At 39.8% G+C, this 18,468-nt stretch overlaps 1 protein-coding gene across 1 annotated transcript; it reads left to right on the forward strand.

Annotated features, from left to right (window-relative positions):
* The first annotated feature begins 385 nt into the window (after positions 1-385).
* LOC149805176 (uncharacterized) lies at positions 386-18,095 on the forward strand. The gene is made up of 4 exons (XM_089948080.1): positions 386-680; positions 3,568-3,608; positions 10,487-10,606; positions 17,315-18,095. The coding sequence occupies exons 1-4, from the start codon at positions 442-444 to the stop codon at positions 17,551-17,553; spliced, it is 639 nt and encodes a 212-aa protein (XP_089804206.1). The 5' UTR covers positions 386-441; the 3' UTR covers positions 17,554-18,095.
* The last annotated feature ends 373 nt before the right edge of the window (positions 18,096-18,468 follow it).

Below are 18,468 nucleotides of genomic sequence, written 5' to 3' on the forward strand. Positions count from 1 at the left end.
TGCTGACTTACAAAAATGGTACTAACAGTTGCCTCGCTTGGAGCTCAGCATTAAGAGGTTAGTGTTAGGGCTGGTCGGCCTGGTGTCAGGATAATGTGTCTGGGTGGAACATCATGCTACATGTCTGCGGCATGATGTCCTAGTGCTAGACAACACTATAAACTGTCACACTGCAGACATCGTAGTGATATGACTGAAAAATTGTTAAAGCTACGTTAACAATCTAAGTCACACACACACACACACACACACACACACACACACACACACACGAAAACTGCATACGAATGGGAGATAATTTTTAATATATGAAGCAATATCACAAACAAATGATTCTCTTGGTTTGTCACGTGCTTCTTCTCAAACACAGAGGTTACCACTAATATCAATGTATTAGCACGTTTTTAATTTGCGTTTTTACCACACTATGCATTAGTGGAAATGTACATACGGTTTGTCGAGTATGTTGCAATTCCCAAAGGCTCGTATTGTGTTTTTTTGTTTTTTTTTTCAATCGAATTTTTTCTTTTCTTCTATAGAATCATAGCAACAGGGCCACGCAATATGATATTTGAAGATCTGGAGGTAAATGACACCACACGTGTAGCGAGCTATTTTAATAGGACTGTTGAAAATACTGGAATAAATATCATCTGTGTTGCGAGCTATACATCTGACGGGTGAGTTTATTTTACTATTGTTACTACTACTACTACTAATACAAGAAAAATAGCATATCAATACATACTAAATAGTGGAGAATTGGCAATTTTAAGTCATCCATTTAGTACACACACACACACACACACACACAGACACACACACACAGACACACACACACACATACATACATACATACATACATACATACATACATGCATACATACATACATACATACATACATATGACATCCTCTACTTCTGTTACGTCCGTTGGTAGTATAGTCTATCTATTCCCACGCCGTTGAGATACGGGCATGAAAATCTGGTAAATGTTTGGGGTGGTCAGTAGACGTGTATCAAAGTTTGTTTATTTGCGTTATTGGTTTTATCTTTTAAATTGTCTGACCCCGGGACGGGGCTAAACGTTCTCTTTTTATCCACCCCTCCCCCCCCCCCCGCACATCTTTTGGAATTTCTTAAGACCAGGTCTGAAAGTTTGTATCATCATCATCATCAAGATCAGGCGGTTTACATATGTAGCGGGCATGAATTACATCATTTGGGCGAGTTTATTTGACTCACTTGAAAACATAGGATGATATAGGTATGAACGATATTAAATAAGACCTACATCCAATTACAGATCATTGAGCATGCCCATTAGGTAGGGAATTTGCCCTTGGGTTGTATAAAGATTCATACTCTATGGGCAATAATGCCATTTAACTGGCACGAGGAGATAAACTAGTACGCATCCAACTCAAGCCCTGGGTCATGCTCCACTTATATTTATTTTGGATCATAATTTTGAACATGTAAAGAGTCTTATTCTATGACCATTTGTAAGTTTAAAGGAAAAGGAACACCTATTTTCTTATGTGCCTTGAATGAATATGCTGAATGAATGAAAATATATACAAATATTGTGTTCAAATCTGTATGCGATATACGCTATAATTCAGCTACACGCAAAGTGTCTCATGCCGCGTAAACCGAACACCTACGTATTCATGGCTTGATCATATTTTCCACTATTTTCAAGGGCCTCAAAACAACAGTCGATGTCGCTGTTAAATGAAATGTTCTTCAATGCGCAAACACTACAACTAATTTTCTCCAATCAGCTAATAACCGTACACCACGAAACTATAATTTCACACTTGCGTATTGTTGTTGTTGTTTTTGTTTGTTTGGATTGGGAGGGTTGTTGTTGTTTCTGTTGCTTTTTTGTGTTTCACGTTTGTATGATTCATGATTGAGTTTTTTCGAGCATAATATTAGGACTTCACTCCAAGCAATACAAAACACTAACCAAACACCCAATACAACAATTATTTCTAACAACCAAACACCTAATACAACAATTATTCCTATCTCAAATTACTAAATGAGTGTAACTAAAAACTAATCGATGCTAATATATGCTGTCATAAAGATTCATGAATGTTGTATATTATGACGTCTGCTCTTATAAATTACCTAATTACTAGGGTTGAGAAATGTCCCCCCAATACACTCTTTATAATCAGCAAATAATCACTAAATATTACAAAGCGATAAACGGAGACCTAAATGATAATATCACATGCTTTATGTTTACTGCAATCCCTATGCTCGTGACGTCACTAGGTCACACATGTTCTACCGCCGTTACCTTGGTCCACCAGTTCCCTGTTGCAGTGAAATTTTATTGAAAACCACTTAAAAGTAAATTAAAAAAGAACGATATCAAACTATGCACTAAATAATGAAGATTAATTCAGATTTAGTACATTCTGATGTGGCGTTAGGAGTACGCAGGACCTAGGGCCGACCATGACTGCGCGGGGCCAGAGTGAAAAACTGAGATCCAAGTTATCGGACAGCCGCTGCCCGCTATTGGCGTTGAGAAAATGGCTGCATCTGTCTGCATCTGTGCTGCCACCTGTTAATTGCGTTACGAAGTTGACTAGGTTGACTTGCAACTTTGCGTGCATTACGTGCGGCCTGTATCAGCATTTCCAATTTACCGGAGAACATAGCTTGACAATCTCATAAAGACAACCTTAGACCTGAAGCGCGGGGCCCCCTCAAGAGCGGGGTCTGGGGCGGTCGCCCCACCTGCTACCCCCAATCGCCGTTCCTGTGGACGTGCAGGAGGAAACGGTTGACAAGGCTTTCAAATATACACAACTTAAAGCGGCAACCTACCGCTTAGCGAGAAATTATCCCTTACAGCAGTATTATTTAAGCAAAACTTCTATAAATACCACCTTTTCTCCAAAATTTACCTTAACAAAACCGGCATCTTACAAGAAGTTATATTTTCTTTTGTATAAATTAAGAGGTCAATTGACGTCTTGACCCGCGGAAAGAAAAAACTTGCAAGTGGGTCAAAGATTTGAAAGTGCTGAAATTTTTATTCTATAGCTATATATACATTGATACACATTTAATGAAAATGAGATGAAATGAGATAGCATGCAGTCCAAACTTCAAGTCAAGAGAAGACAACGAACAGCAATTTGAATTTTACAAAAAACCAGATTCAACATCACATGGAATAACTTCGCCCTGTTTCATACCTTTCTCTAAAAAGTTAAGATTAACATACATACCCAGTAATCATATTATATGATATAATATATAACTATATATAACTATATTATATAATAATATCAAAAAGGTGCTATTATATATTATAGCCCGCTATCACACACACACACACACACACACACACACACACACACACATATATGTATATATCGGGTTATGCACAACAGGGGAACACGGGGGTATCCATTTTACAAACACTCTAGTTCTTACAGTTTAAACACATAATTCATTATCAATCACATCAGAAGCCATCAACTCCTTATTCGTTTACTCGAAAGCATGTTTACATTAATATTTTACACTTTACAGGATACCCGGAGATCGCAGATGCTTTGTTTGGATGATTGGAGGTAAGATTAATATATCGAAGTTTTGTTGAAAAATTAAAGTCTAACTTTCTACAGTCACATGTTTTATTTAGAGTCGAAAGTCAACACTTGTGTTATTATATACATGTCACGAATACATTTTTTGCAGCCTTGGTCAATTTGCAAAATATTATGCGCTTTGAAAGATTTATCAAAAGAGGTTATCTAGTGACTTCTTAATTTCTAGTTCAACTGTTAGTGAAAGCTGGTTTGTAATTTTCTTAAATGTCACGGGTTATTTTTAAAAAACTTTAAAGAGTGACTTTTGAGATGTTTTGATTGAATGTTTCCTACGAGAACAACATTTTATGTATAAATTAATACATTCACAAATTGTGAAGGATTTCTTTTTCTTTAACTTCTTCTTCATTATTTTTAGTAGTATTGTTTCTGCTTATAGTTATTTGTTTCTATTTTTACACATTCTTTTTCTGTGCTTCTGCTGCTTAACTATTTTCATTATCAGTTACTCCACTACCACCATTACTATAGCTATTACAACAATAACTATCGATAGTACTACCATGCCAGTATTACTACCACAATATGTTTTCCTATACTTGGAAGTTCATTATTATTACAATAACTACACTCATCGTTACTATAATACATCATCGTATAATAAATCATCGTATCTATCATAAATAGTATAGAGAAAACACAAAGCAGCAGCCAATTGTTGTGAAAGTGTTTCTTGAAAAAGAATGTGAAAAGAATGGAGAAAGCAATATTTTGAACATCCTTTCTTTTCGCCGTAGAAAGTAATCTCTTTTTGGAAACTCTCTGTATTTTGTTTGTAACTGACCATCGGCATCGGTTGCAAATACGCATACAAATACTTTTTGAAATCTGCCTGACTACTGTTATTACTCTTATCTACGTTTATGAACTAGTTGTGTTTTTATCCATCTGCACGAGGCAACATGCAGAGGCAAACATTTTATTCAGCAAAGATTTTAATGCTTGTCTTACATTTATGACAGTTGATTTGTTTTTGCTATGTAAAAGCGTACAATGCAAAACTAACTAGTATAACACAGGTTATGAGTTAGATTTGGACAGTAGCTAATTGTTTTATGTTTTTCCATCCCGTATACGGGGGCGCCGAGTGGCTGAGTGGTCTAAAAGCGCTCACCGTTTCAGATAACTGCCATCTCAACTCCGTCTGCGTGTGTTTGAGTCTAGGGTTCTGCCATTGTGGGTACATCAGAAAGCTTGCCAGTAGCTGTCTGGTTGGTGTACGGTTCTTACCAGATTCTTGCTCCATGAGTTATACTGGCCGCCATATATAGCATATATTGTGCTAAAAATGGCGTTACAACCCACAACAACAACAACAGAGAATATTTATGAAAAAGGAAAAGAGAATTTTTAACATTAGTAAATTCTGGGGTGATTCAACTGGACGTTCACACTTAAGCTACCCATGCATGTTGATCACTTTTAATTTTGTCCACGGGGTACAAGCACCCCAAACATACGTCAAGTGAGTGAGCCAAAGGTTTTCCAAAAAAGGGCAAAACCGAGCCTTTGATACTACTCTGCTGTAGAAACAAATTCCGCAGAGTGTGTAGACAAGCATATGGTACCATTCAATGCACGCACTGAACGTCAATTTGTTTTGCATATGGTACCATTCAGTGCACGCACTGAACGTCAATGTGTTTTGCATATGGTACCATTCAATGCACGCACTGAACGTCAATGTGTTTTGCATATGGTACCATTCAATGCACGCACTGAACGTCAATGTGTTTTGCATATGGTACCATTCAATGCACGCACTGAACGTCAATGTGTTTTGCATATGGTACCATTCAATGCACGCACTGAACGTTAATGTGTTTCTGATCGATAACCAGTTATCTACTTGACATTGTTTTGTGACTTTTTCTGTCTGCAAATTCGCGGACTGTTCTGTGTAGCCGCAAGAAATTCGGAAAGACGCGTATTTGTGAATTCGGAATAGACGCATATTTGTGAATTCGGAATAGACGCATATTTGTGAATGCAGTTTCATCGAAATTAATTTGCTAGCACCACCAGAGACACCGGTTACCATCGATATCGCTTCGATAATAATTCCGACTGGTGCACATACAATGGTTGATGTGGTCATGATTCCAGACCGCGAATATAAACTACGACTAAGCATGCGCGTTTGTATTTTACGATCAGCGCGGTTCTCTTAGTAATTTCATTTCTCAACTGTTTTTCTCTGCTTCGCTTATATTTTTTTCTCACGCCGGCAAGAATGAGGGTCTGGCCGTATTCTTTTAATAATACAGTCGCATATTTTAATTGCACGACAGGCAGACCTCGTCCGGTCTCATCATCACGCACATGAACTTCCAGCCGATTACCCTATCTTTCTCGCACACTTGTCATACAGTTATAAAAAAAAAAAAACTTTGCATCAGGAATACATAAATATCCGGCGATTGTGCGTTTTGGTGGTTTGCATTACAATCGTTTAAAAACACACCCATTATGCCAACACCTTTGACTAACGATGATATTTGCCCAGTAACTGTTACCCGAACAAGTGCGTTTTTGTCGAATGACGGTCGAGATGTTTTTGTCTCTACTGAGTTAATGATGGTGTAAACTATTCTTTGGTAAATATAACCGGTGTGGATACATCGGTGAATGCCACTTCACCATTGTAGAAACAATCCCGTAGTATTCTTACACCTTGTGCTGTGTCAACGCAACTTGAACATTTTCATTTGCACTTGCGATGATTCCAGGCTGACCTCGAGTTGGTAATGATATATCAGGGTAATTTCAGCGAGCAATTTCTACTTGGACATTAGCAAAATTTGTATGACAGTTCATACGAAGGCAAGGCTTGGTAACACCGTTTTAGCGCAGATATTCATCAAAAAATGGAGCAAAACCGTTATCGATGTTAACATCTGCTGCAAGCTGGTCCAGCACTCCGTTTCTTGGTAAATCCGCAGCTTCATAGCCACAGTCTGATTCCATTAGTTATATAACAGTGACGGTAACGTCGCTCTCTTAGTAAGAAGAGTGGTTAATTTAATTTGGCTGGCGTTATCTAGAGAATGACCTCCCTCGATATTACAGCCCGATGGGAGTGGAAAGATAGAATTTCAACAGAGAACTGAGCAAGACTATTGGGAAGAAATAATGCAATACGAGCCCCCCTTAGACAAGAAAAATAACAAAATGTAATAAATACCAATTATCAGCGGCAACTCCAATTGAATCTAATTTATGTCAACATAATTTAATAGCAGTGTCTAAATTAGATTCATGTCATCATAATAACGAGTGTTGAAAAGAGCCCAATGCCCACGAATGATTGTACCACCTTCATCCCTTGACCGTGTATCAACCTTTTCCTATTTCCTCAAGCCTTCCTATTTTCTACGCTTCACCCATTCCTGGAGATCCTAGTCCTTTATTCTGAACTCGTCACTCCTTTTTTCGGACTTCTTGTTTGAGACTGCTAATCAGAAACCTCTTCCTTTGTTATACAACCACAGACTGCCTTTTTCAAAGTCATTCCTGATGCAGTTTTGACAACCTCTAACACTGCAGCTTTTACAACTCCTGGAGCCGCTGCTGCCATTAATGCTGGAATCGCTGCAACGAATAGAAATATTCCACCAGTCGTTTGCATTTATTACACATCTGACTTTGATAAGGTTAAAATTACTTCGGTGGTTTGTATTTGGCCGTATTAAGTTGAGCGAGCTGTATTGGGGTCAACCGCACGGACATTTCCAATTAATTTGGCAGGAAAAAGTTTTAGTGTGACCCTACATTTGTTTTGGATTGCTTTTCTATTTTCGCAATTTGATTTTCAGTAAGACCGACCCTCACGTTCGTGATAGGATATCATTATGTAAAATACGTAATAGATATAATTTTGAATTGTACCAATTTTCCACAGGTGCAAAGATCACCTTTATTCGGCCACCAGCACCCTCCTACAACAGAATCAGGAAGTTTCTCAGCATATCATCTGTCATTACCAATAGCTGTACCTACACGTACATGAAAATACATGTCGACAACGGATTGTCTGAACAACTCCCTGTGTTCCATTAAAAAATAATAAATTGGGTACAGTGTCATGAATTCATGTTGGGAAATCAACAAACCACTGTCAATGTTCTGATGTCGGTCCATTTACTACTACAGATTGTGATATGCACGTGCATTATTATTGGTTGTAAAGTTAACCCGAAATTTGTTCAGAAGGTTCTTGATGACCGCTTAACCACAAAGAAACTTCAGTCACTAAATATCACTTTGTTATGAGCTTGGACTTGGTCTCGATTTGTAAGTTGAAAAGCCATAAACACATATTTGGTGTAGTAAGTCCATGTTGGGTACGTATTTGCCAAGCAAATTGTCATACAATAGCAATTGATGGGTGTGGCTTGTGTTATATGCGAGAAGCGACAAAGTTGATGAAACCAATTCTGTAGAAATTTAAGGGGATAACACAGACAGCCCCACTATTAACGTTTCTAATAAAAATTAACCATCTTCATCAGGTGCACCACGCCAAACTGCATCGTTGGAGTTATTTTGCGTGTTAATGTAACTGTGTCTTTGGCTCCAAAAATAACATTGCGAACATCCCTGCAAAAACCAAATATGTGACTGAGAAGAATTGCACAAAAAATTGTACTGAGGCTCTCTGCGTTTATAAGGGCTGATGTGACTTTTTAGGTCTCCTAACTGTATGCTGTTGAGAATCATCATTATTAAATGTATTCTTGGCAGACATCATTGTTGGACCAGTTCTCTTGTAATTATCGCTATATCTGGATAGTCTAATAATTGGTGTGATCAGATAAACATTGTATAAAATTTATTCGATTTCCTTTCCATCGATGTTATAATGTACACTGTTAAACAACGCCATTATGCGAATGTTAACAAACCCCCACTGTGGTATTGGCGGGATAATCGAAACCGTCTTTCTGTACCATTTTCCCATCAACTTCCAAGAATGCCTAACATGGAAGGAAAAACCTAGACGTGTCTTGTACTTGCAATTATATTGATTGAGATCCCTGGCAGGATATGAGTAATACTGAAAATCTCTAAATGCTTCGATCCACTAATACAGGCGCTCCCTTATCAACTGCTGGATCAAATATATATTTGAACTGTGCCATTGCAAAACTATATATTATTGATTTTATTTAATACCACTGTGTGACGGCTTAAACACACGTCTAAATCCACTCCCAACTGTCAAATTTGCAATCGCTGAATCTGACCATTGCTGCAGAGTGGCCTCGTTAATGGACTTACTAACTTGAGGCCGCATTGATTCTGTTGATGGTAATATAAATGGAACCGTCTTTGGTGATCGTGTTGTTAATCGCTGTAATTGATCTCGAAGTGACTGAGATGACTGCGAGCTCACGTTTTTTTAATCGATCCACAGTAGCACTTTTAAGACTGTCCACAACTCGCCTTTTATTTTGTTTAGCACTGGGGACTGGTGATAATAATGCGAGTGCTTTTGGTGCAATTGTAAATAATCCAGGAACAACATCACCGAACCCATTTCCATAACATTTTGTACACACAAGTTTCCTCGCATTAACTAGGCGAATGGTGTACATACGTCCACGCACGGCAGTCATTGTTGCTATTATTATTAAATATCAGATTGATCTCTATGTACATTTGTATCATCTTACTTTTGTAATGAATTCTTCTAGGAATGGTGTTATACGTTCACGTTAGATGCAGATTATGTTTTTTTTTTTTTTTTTTTTTTTTTTTTTTGCTGATGGAGGCACTGATGCAGCATGTTTTTGTTGGTACCACCTATTTGGTCTTTCATCCAGTGTATGCGTTTTCTTCTCTGTTAAATTTGGGAGTATATTGTTGTGCCATCCACCTTCTTAATTCTTCTTGTCGTTCCTGAAATTTACGCTCTTGGTCACTGTATACGTTCAAACTCGTCATTTGTTTTCTATTCAACGTGAGGGTCTTAAGGAGGTGGCTGTGACTGCATCACTGGTTGTGGTGTGTACCACGCCAAATATTTTCTCCATAACGCATCACCTTTTACAATATCTTCACAATTATATGCATTATACGTTTCTACACAACACTTCCAGTTGGTTACAGGCAGCTTGTTTCTTTCCAGTGAACTCACTGAATACCATTTTAGGCCATTCCTTATCTATAGGTTTATGATTTGTTTTTGATAGCGTTTTAGCATATACTTTAATCAGTCGTGAGGTCTCTCGAGAGTGAAATTTATAGGTTTTGTAAAGATCTCATGGCGAGCTTTCTCTTTAAAAAATTGAGGTGGTGTATTTAACTCAGACTTGTATACGGGTGGCACCTCTGCTATTTTGGAAAATGTCTCTCTAGCATTTTCATCACGTTTACTGGTACGTTTGGCTAGTTCCCCATATGCTTTTCCAGTTTCAATAAGCTTTCGTTGACACCTCAATTACCTCTGTCAAACGCGTTATTGTCTCTGCAGTTTCTCTTGTACCTTTCTTGATATCACTGGTACGTTTGGGTATCAACGATCTGGGCCAGGTGCTGCTTCTGTTCCCGTATATATTATATATAACCACAAACGTTGCCTACTTTGCAAATCGGTTTCCAGAATTCAATTATTAATAAGCGTGACGACTATAAATGAAATTTGGATGTTGATATATATTTGTGTGTGTGTGTGTGTGTGTGTGTGTGTGTTTCCCAAATGCTCTACTGCTGCATTAAAAATGGCAAAAATGAATTTGCCCTGGCAAGAGTGGATATAATAATATTTGTCCCCTTCTAATGGTTTATCTTCTTGTATTATAAGATTATTGACAAATAACAATAACATTTATTATTAGATGAAGATGAATGTAAATCTCAGAATCCTCCCTGCGAGAAAGCTTACTGTCGAAATCTGTGGAAACGTTATATATGTCAAGACCCGGAAAAGGTGCACGTACATTCAAGCAATCCTACAGGTAATATTATCAATTGATTTCTTACTCATTTAGCATGACTGTGTGCATCAATTTACACTTCATGGCGATCATAACCATTAAAAAAAAGAACCAGATCAAAAATTGTCCAGTCTTAACTATAATAAATTATGAGAAGGGTGACGATGATGATGATGGTGATCTGGATGGTGCTGATTATTAAAAATAACTATCAAAGTGATGACAATGATCATCATCACAACCATCAATAACAGCTCCATCACCGTCACAACATGATGAAATGCAAATTGTAATGCAAGAATGTATAATTCATTTTAAAGTAAAATGGTGTACAGTATGAAAAAGTTCAATAGTACATAACGTTTTGAAATAATTGGATCTAAATTACAAAAGACAAACACGGATAGTATTTATATGTTACTGCATTTGTATGGGAAAATATGAACGAGTTTTTTGGATGGAATACTGTACGACCTTGGGAGTGAAGTATATCCATCCGACAAAACGAGTTCTTATTTTCCCATACAAATGTAGTAACCTTTTTATTATATGCTCATTTTCTTATTACCTAAGGCTTAATTATATAAACAAAATACACTACAATAAACAACGTAAATGAATGCATGCCGTTTTCCAAACTAAATACACAAGAGCAGATTTATCATTACACAACAACATTATTAATGCGCACATAACTCCGCCCAGATAAATTTGAACTTAGTCGCGCGCTCGACATAACTTTCGAAAGAAAATGGCGTGCCTAGTAAAAATTGAAATTTGCAGTCATATTGTGAATGAATGCGCATTGCAACAACTTTTCCATTTGATCTGGAATGAATAGATTTTGGTATTTTGTTTCGATCCGACGAAAGTTTGTGATTTTGGGCTGGATTCATCTGTGCAAATTGTACATGAAATACATCAGATTGAAGCGGCGCGGTAGAAGCGTGTTTACATCTGCAAGTGTGTTTGTTCTGTCATTGACTATTTGAAATCATAATGTGGGAAAAATATGCAGTGTTTCAATTGCAATTATCAAAAAGACGCTATTGAATTCAATGTTTATTTCATTTTGAGTTCAGTAACGAAGACGTAATTGCACTTGAAATATAGTCGAAATTACAGTATAATTTCGAAATGTGTATTCAAGCTTGAGAACTCATGACATGGCCCATGTAATTCGGATTTGCAGAACTAAGAAAGTATATTTTGAGGAAATTCTGGATGCAAAACTGTAAGTATATTTGTTTGCCATTCTTATTACCACTGAACGATTCTGATAATGTAAAATTAACGGAGAAAAAAAAGCATATAATAAATGATGTTACTAAGCGTTCATGCTGTGTCCATAATGTGCTAGTTAAAGTCGCCATTTAAGCCCTTTCCGATTTTGAAACCTATTGAATATTTCCTCACAATAATCTGAGTCATAGCAAAAGACGAAATATAATTTAATTACTTACAGTATCTGATTTCAGACCGTTTGATTAGACCAAATACTTGGGTTTCAAGGGTTGTCATCGGGGGCGGTTGTGGGAGATGAGCACCCACTTCCCTTGGAAATCTCCCAATGGCTTGCGTCTGATAGAGCCTCTGACAACCAAATCCAGTTCCAGGCCTTCACGAGTGGCAGAACCTGTTTAAACTGACTGGAGAAGGGATGACAGGCGAGTTTCTGGCGCCTCAAAACCAGATGCTTCGGGCAGATGGGGCTCGTTAACCTTGGGTGGTCGCCCATCTAGGAGAAGGTGAACTCCGATTTCAAACCTTCGCTGCCTTGCGACTATACCCTCTCAGGGGAAAGGCTAAGGGAGTAAACCCCAACAGAAAATCCGGAGTCGTAGTCCCAAAGGCGACTTGGCATTGATTTCAGTGTCATCTCGGCAATTCTTGCGACGCAGCTGGTGCCATGACGTATCGGCTTGTCCTTTCCCTTGGATCCATCAGCTGCGTGGAGAGGGGGGATCAGCTGCATGGGCAACAGTTGATTCTCCATATCACCCTGCCCAGGCTTGCGCCCTGGAGAGGACACTCCAGCTTCGCTCCATAGCGTCGACACAACACGGGAAGCAGCAGTTTACCGGTTATAAGTCACCACTCGATTGGCGTAGAGCCAGACGCCAGGGGTTGCTTCTGACTTTGGGACAGACCAACACGTTTCACTGGACAGCTACCGCCCGCCTCAAACTGGGCAGCCCCCAGCCAATAAGGTGCCGCCCCGCCACAGTTCGCCTGCCTTGCTGGGTGCGTAAGGCTTAAGGTACGCGAGTACCTGACAAGCGGACTGCAACTACTGCACCAAGAAATAACAAAATAAAAATAAAAAAGAAGACTTCAATCCTCAGTCTAGGTACCTGGAATGTCCGGACCATGCTGACTGGGCTTTCAGATGATCTCCAGACAATCAGTGATGTTCGTAAGACCTCAGTCATCAACGACGAACTCGCAAGGTTCCAGGTCGACATCGCCTCACTACAGGAGACACGACTACCAGATTCTGGGTCCCTCAGAGAAAAGAACTACACATTCTTCTGGCAAGGAAAGAGTGCAGATGAAGCCAGGGAGTTTGGTGTTGGATTCGCTGTCAGGAACACTCTGCTGGGAATGATAGAACCCTGCCAACAAGGAAATGAAAGACTGCTATCCCTCCGCCTCCACACCACAAACGGGCCTGTCAACCTGATCAGTGTTTACGCTCCCACACTAAGATCCTCCACAGATACCAAGGATGAGTTTTATGATGAGTTAAACTCGCTCATCGACAAAATTCCCAAGGAAGAGAACTTGATTTTGCTGGGCGACTTCAATGCTAGGGTGGGTGCCGATCATGACTCTTGGCCCTCCTGCCTTGGCAAGTTTGGCGTTGGGAAGATGAACGAGAATGGGCAGCGCCTTCTAGAGATGTGCTCGTACCACGAACTCAGCATCACCAATTCATTCTTTCAGACAAAGCCACAGCACAAAGTGTCTTGGAGGCATCCCCGGTCTAAACACTGGCACCAGCTGGACTTGATCATTACAAGATGGTCAGCCATGAAGGGTGTGCTTCATACCCGTACCTTCCACAGTGCTGACTGCGGAACCGACCACTCGCTGGTGTGCTGCAAAATGAAGCTTCAGCCAAAGAAGATCCACCGCTCTAGGCAAGAGGGTCAACCACGCATTGATGTGAGCAAGACATCATATCCAGACAAGGCTGAGGAATTCACATATGCTCTTTCCAAGACGTATGACTCAGAACCCCCCAACGGCAGTGCCAAAGAAAGATGGGATTACATCAGTGAGACTGTATACAGCACAGCCACACGGATCTTTGGTAAGAAGTAATCAAAGAACAATGACTGGTTTGAGGCTAACTCTGCCACACTCATGCCAGCCATAGAAGAACGTCGCAGTGGTCACCTGCAATACAAGCAATCCCCCTGTCAGAAGACACTACAGGCATACAGGTCTATCAGAAGCAAAGTGCAGAGATTAGCACGGCAGTGTGCCAATGAATACTGGCTTGAGCTCTGTCAGAGTATCCAGTCAGCAGCAGATATTGGTAACATCAGAGGCATGTACGATGGCATAAAGAAAGCAATGGGTCCCACGAAGAAACCGACAGCACCACTGAAGTCTGCCACAGGCGATACCATCCACAACAAGGGCAAGCAGATGGAGCGTTGGGTGGAATACTACTCCGAACTGTACTCCAAAGAGAACCACGTGAACAATGATGCCCTCAACACCATTGAAAACCTCCCTCTCATGGCCGAACTGGACGAGAAACCTACTGTAGACGAAGTAAAGAAGGCCTTAGAGAAACTGTCCCTAGGTAAAGCCCTATGGAAGGATGGCATCACAGCAGAACTCATCAAGTGTGGATGTAGCGTGCTTCTCACACAACTGCACGACCTCCTTTGCCAGTGCTGGGACGATGGGGCAGTGCCTCAGGACATGAGAGATGCTAACATCATAACCCTGTACAAGAGCAAGGGCGACAGAAGCGACTGCAACAACTACAGGGGCATATCACTTCTCAGCATCTTGGGTAAAGTTTTCGCACGCGTCATCCTGAACAGACTGCAGACGCTTGCTGACAGAGTGTACCCAGAGTCGCAGTGCGGGTTCCGAGCAGACAGGTCCACAATCGACATGATCTTCTCTGTCAGGCAACTGCAGGAAAAATGCAGAGAACAACACAGACCCCTCTTCCTGGCCTTTATAGACCTCACCAAGGCATTCGATCTGGTCAGCAGAGACGGACTCTTCACAATCCTGGCGAAAATTGGTTGCCCTCCAAAGCTGCTAAGCATGATCCAGTCCTTCCACGATGACATGAAAGGCACAGTGCAGTACGATGGCTCAACATCCGACCCCTTTGACATCCGCAGTGGAGTTAAACAGGGCTGTGTCCTTGCCCCCACGCTCTTCGGCATCTTCTTCGCAGTCCTGCTCAAGCACGCCTTTGGGACGTCCACAGAAGGGATTTACCTGCACACACGATCAGACGGCAGACTGTTCAACCTGGCACGACTGAAGGCAAGGAGCAAAGTGCGTGAAGTAACCATCAGGGACATGCTCTTTGCAGACGATGCTGCTCTAGCCACCCACACAGAAGCTGAGCTTCAGCGCCTGGTGGCCCGCTTTGCTAAAGCATGTGATGAGTTTGGGTTAACCATAAGCCTAAAGAAAACTAACGTGATGGTTCAGGACGCGGACCCCCCAAGCATCATCATCATCAACTACGAACTTGAGGTGGTGAGTCAGTTCATGTATCTCGGCTCTAACATCACCAACAACCTCTCTCTCGATGCTGAGCTCAACAAGCGTATCGGAAAGGCATCAACAACTCTCTCCAGGTTGTCGCAGAGAGTGTGGAACAACAGCATGCTGACCATGAACACTAAGATCACCGTGTACCGTGCATGCGTGCTAAGCACTCTCATGTATGCCAGTGAAACCTGGACTCTGTACGCCTCACAAGAGAAAAGACTGAGCGCCTTTCACATGCGATGCCTCCGACGCATACTCGGGATCACCTGGAGCGATCGAGTAACAAACAACGAGGTGCTCGAGCGTGCCAAGATTCCCAGCATGATCACACTCCTCCGCCAAAGCCGCATCAGATGGCTGGGCCATGTACGTCGGATGGTTAACGGACGGATCCCCAAAGACATTCTTTATTCGGAACTCGCCTCTGGCAAAAGGTCGATCGGACGGCCACATCTCCGCTTCAAGGATGCCTGTAAGCATGACATGAAAGCCCTTGATATTGATGTCAACACCTGGGAAGAGCTCGCTCTAGACAGATCAGGCTGACGACATGCTCTGATCACTGGTCTGAAAGCCGGAGAGGACAAGCAACGCTTGCTAGCTGATGAAAGACGATCGCAGAGGAAGAAGAAGCAGCTTCAACCAACACCTGACACAACCTTCAAGTTCAGCAAGTGCAGCAGGGACTGCCGCTCCCGCATTGGACTACTTAGCCACAGCAGACGCTGCACAACCACCAACCGGGACATCTCTCATGGGCGCAGTTCCATCGTCTCTCGAGACTAACGGATGCCAACTAACTACTTACAGTATCTGATTTCAGACCGTTTGATTAGACCAAATACTAGCACACGATACTAATCAGTACAACAACTGCTGCTAAGTACAAATCACTGCAATGGGGTTTCTTTACTTCGGTAATATGCATGCTATTTTCATAAATGCAGTAATATGTAAGGCAGGAGTACACAAACCCCGGCCCGCGAACGTGTTCTGTCCGGCCTTCAGGGCAAATTAAAACAACACAGAAATCTGGCCCCTGAACATAAATTATATTAAAGAAATTAGTGTTTACGGTCTTCGATTGGTCTTAGAAAATGCAATCTGGCCCTTCGCCGAAAAAAGTTGGGCACCCCTGATGTAAGGAATGTAGAAATGCAAATGTACTGGACATAGGGGATTACGCTATGCATATTTATGTTTATGTGAATAACATGTATGCATATAGGCGATTCAAAATTTGCATAAATGAGGAATAAATTAATTGTGCTGGGAACGTTTGTCCGGAATATGCATCTAAGTGGCAAGAAAACGTAAGCAGGATATACTATAAACTCATATATATATATATATATATATATATATATATATATATATATATATATATATATATATATATATATATATATATATATATATATATATACATACATATATACATACATACATACATACATAAAACCGTGGATAAATTGATTTTATATGTCTATTCTAATTTGTTTAAAATTAACTGAAAGCTCATAACCTACTAACCTTATACAGTGTCTCACTGAGGAAAAAATTTGACTCAACGGTGTGATCTCCTTGAAGATTTTTTTTAATGAATAGTCCCAGAAATAAAAAAAAACATCGTAAGGAGGATACAATATATTAAAAAAATGTTTGTAGCGTAACGGATTTATCACAGCTAAATGAAGACGTCTTTAGCTTTATTACGAAACTTCACAGACATTAAATTTACACAATTTGTTGCGTGTTATTGGATGTAATGCTAATGTAAAAATATGATTATATTTCCTTTAACAAAATGTATTGGTCAATGCTATTTGACAACGAATCACTTTTATTTTAAATCATTATTTGATTAAATTCTCCAGCTAGGGGTCGCTGTTTTAACAATTCTTGAAAAGTCTTGATCCAATGTTTTGTTGCTATATTTATAATGATTCATAACATTCTTTTTCAATCCAGCTTCAGGCGACATCGGCCTTAAAGTTGGAGTTTCCTTGGGTATCTTTATCCCATTGGCTATATTACTATCTATGGGAATATACTTCCGGGACCGCATACTAACATTCATGAGGAAAACTGTGATTGAACCGGAACCGGAACCAGAACCAGAACCAACCGATTCCCTTCAGATAAAAGAGGGGCAAAGCAACATGCAAGAACGCACCAAACCCGATAATAAAAGAGCGGAAAGCAATTGAGCCAACCGTGAAATCAGACAATAAAAAAATCTTCTTCAGAATGTCTCATTTCAGACTTCCAATAAAAATGTGTACATAATTGGATTATAGGCGTGCACATCATCTGTTTTCAAGGAAAGAGCCGAATGACATCCGCAAGCGGAATTGATGAGGAATATTTCGTGAATATGGCTTCCACAGCAAAGAGTTAAACGAATAACAACACTGGCAAATCGGTGATTTTAATAGTTACTGCTATAAAAGTATAACGAGTATTTTTACGAGGAGTTCAACATTTCTTTGCAGATACCATCATTATCCTTAAACAGATTTTCCTCGTCCTCGATTTGTTGCGACTCTTAAACAATGGCCCTATTTAGGTAGTTATTGTTATGTTCATTGTTACTCTTTTAGCGTTAAATCTGTATGAAGTGTAAAAAAATGTGTAAAATGGAAATACACATTTGCAGCAAACGTGATAGTATATATGTTTTGAAATACTCCTTAGCTGCTGTTCATACTGATTCTAAAGTGTATTTTGGGTTAATAAATAATTATTTTCATTTCAACCATTTTGTTGCCTTCAAGTATAAACGAGTGACAGTATTGCACAATAAGTTTTCACAACTTATCTCCCTTGAAATTAGTATACGTGCATATCTTTGTAGAAGAGAAAGTAATAAGCGTGCTTCCTTATAAAAAAAATCCCATATTATTTAGAAAAATTGTTTAGAAACCAAACGGAAATGTTAAAAAGGAAGTAGAATAATAAATAGGATTAATGGTTGACTAGCAAATCGCTTAAGGTTTTTTCTAAATATATTTTTTGAAAGAGTGACACGTTAGAGATGAAGTTACAAGATGCACAATAAAGAGAATGTTAGCATACCTCTATGCTACTTTCATGCCCTGTGGCCAGGGGCGTATTAACCATTA

The sequence above is a fragment of the Sinohyriopsis cumingii genome, chromosome 2 (genome assembly GCF_028554795.1).
Source record: "Sinohyriopsis cumingii isolate HCF-2022 chromosome 2, ASM2855479v2, whole genome shotgun sequence".
NCBI classification, from domain to species: domain Eukaryota; kingdom Metazoa; phylum Mollusca; class Bivalvia; order Unionida; family Unionidae; genus Sinohyriopsis; species Sinohyriopsis cumingii.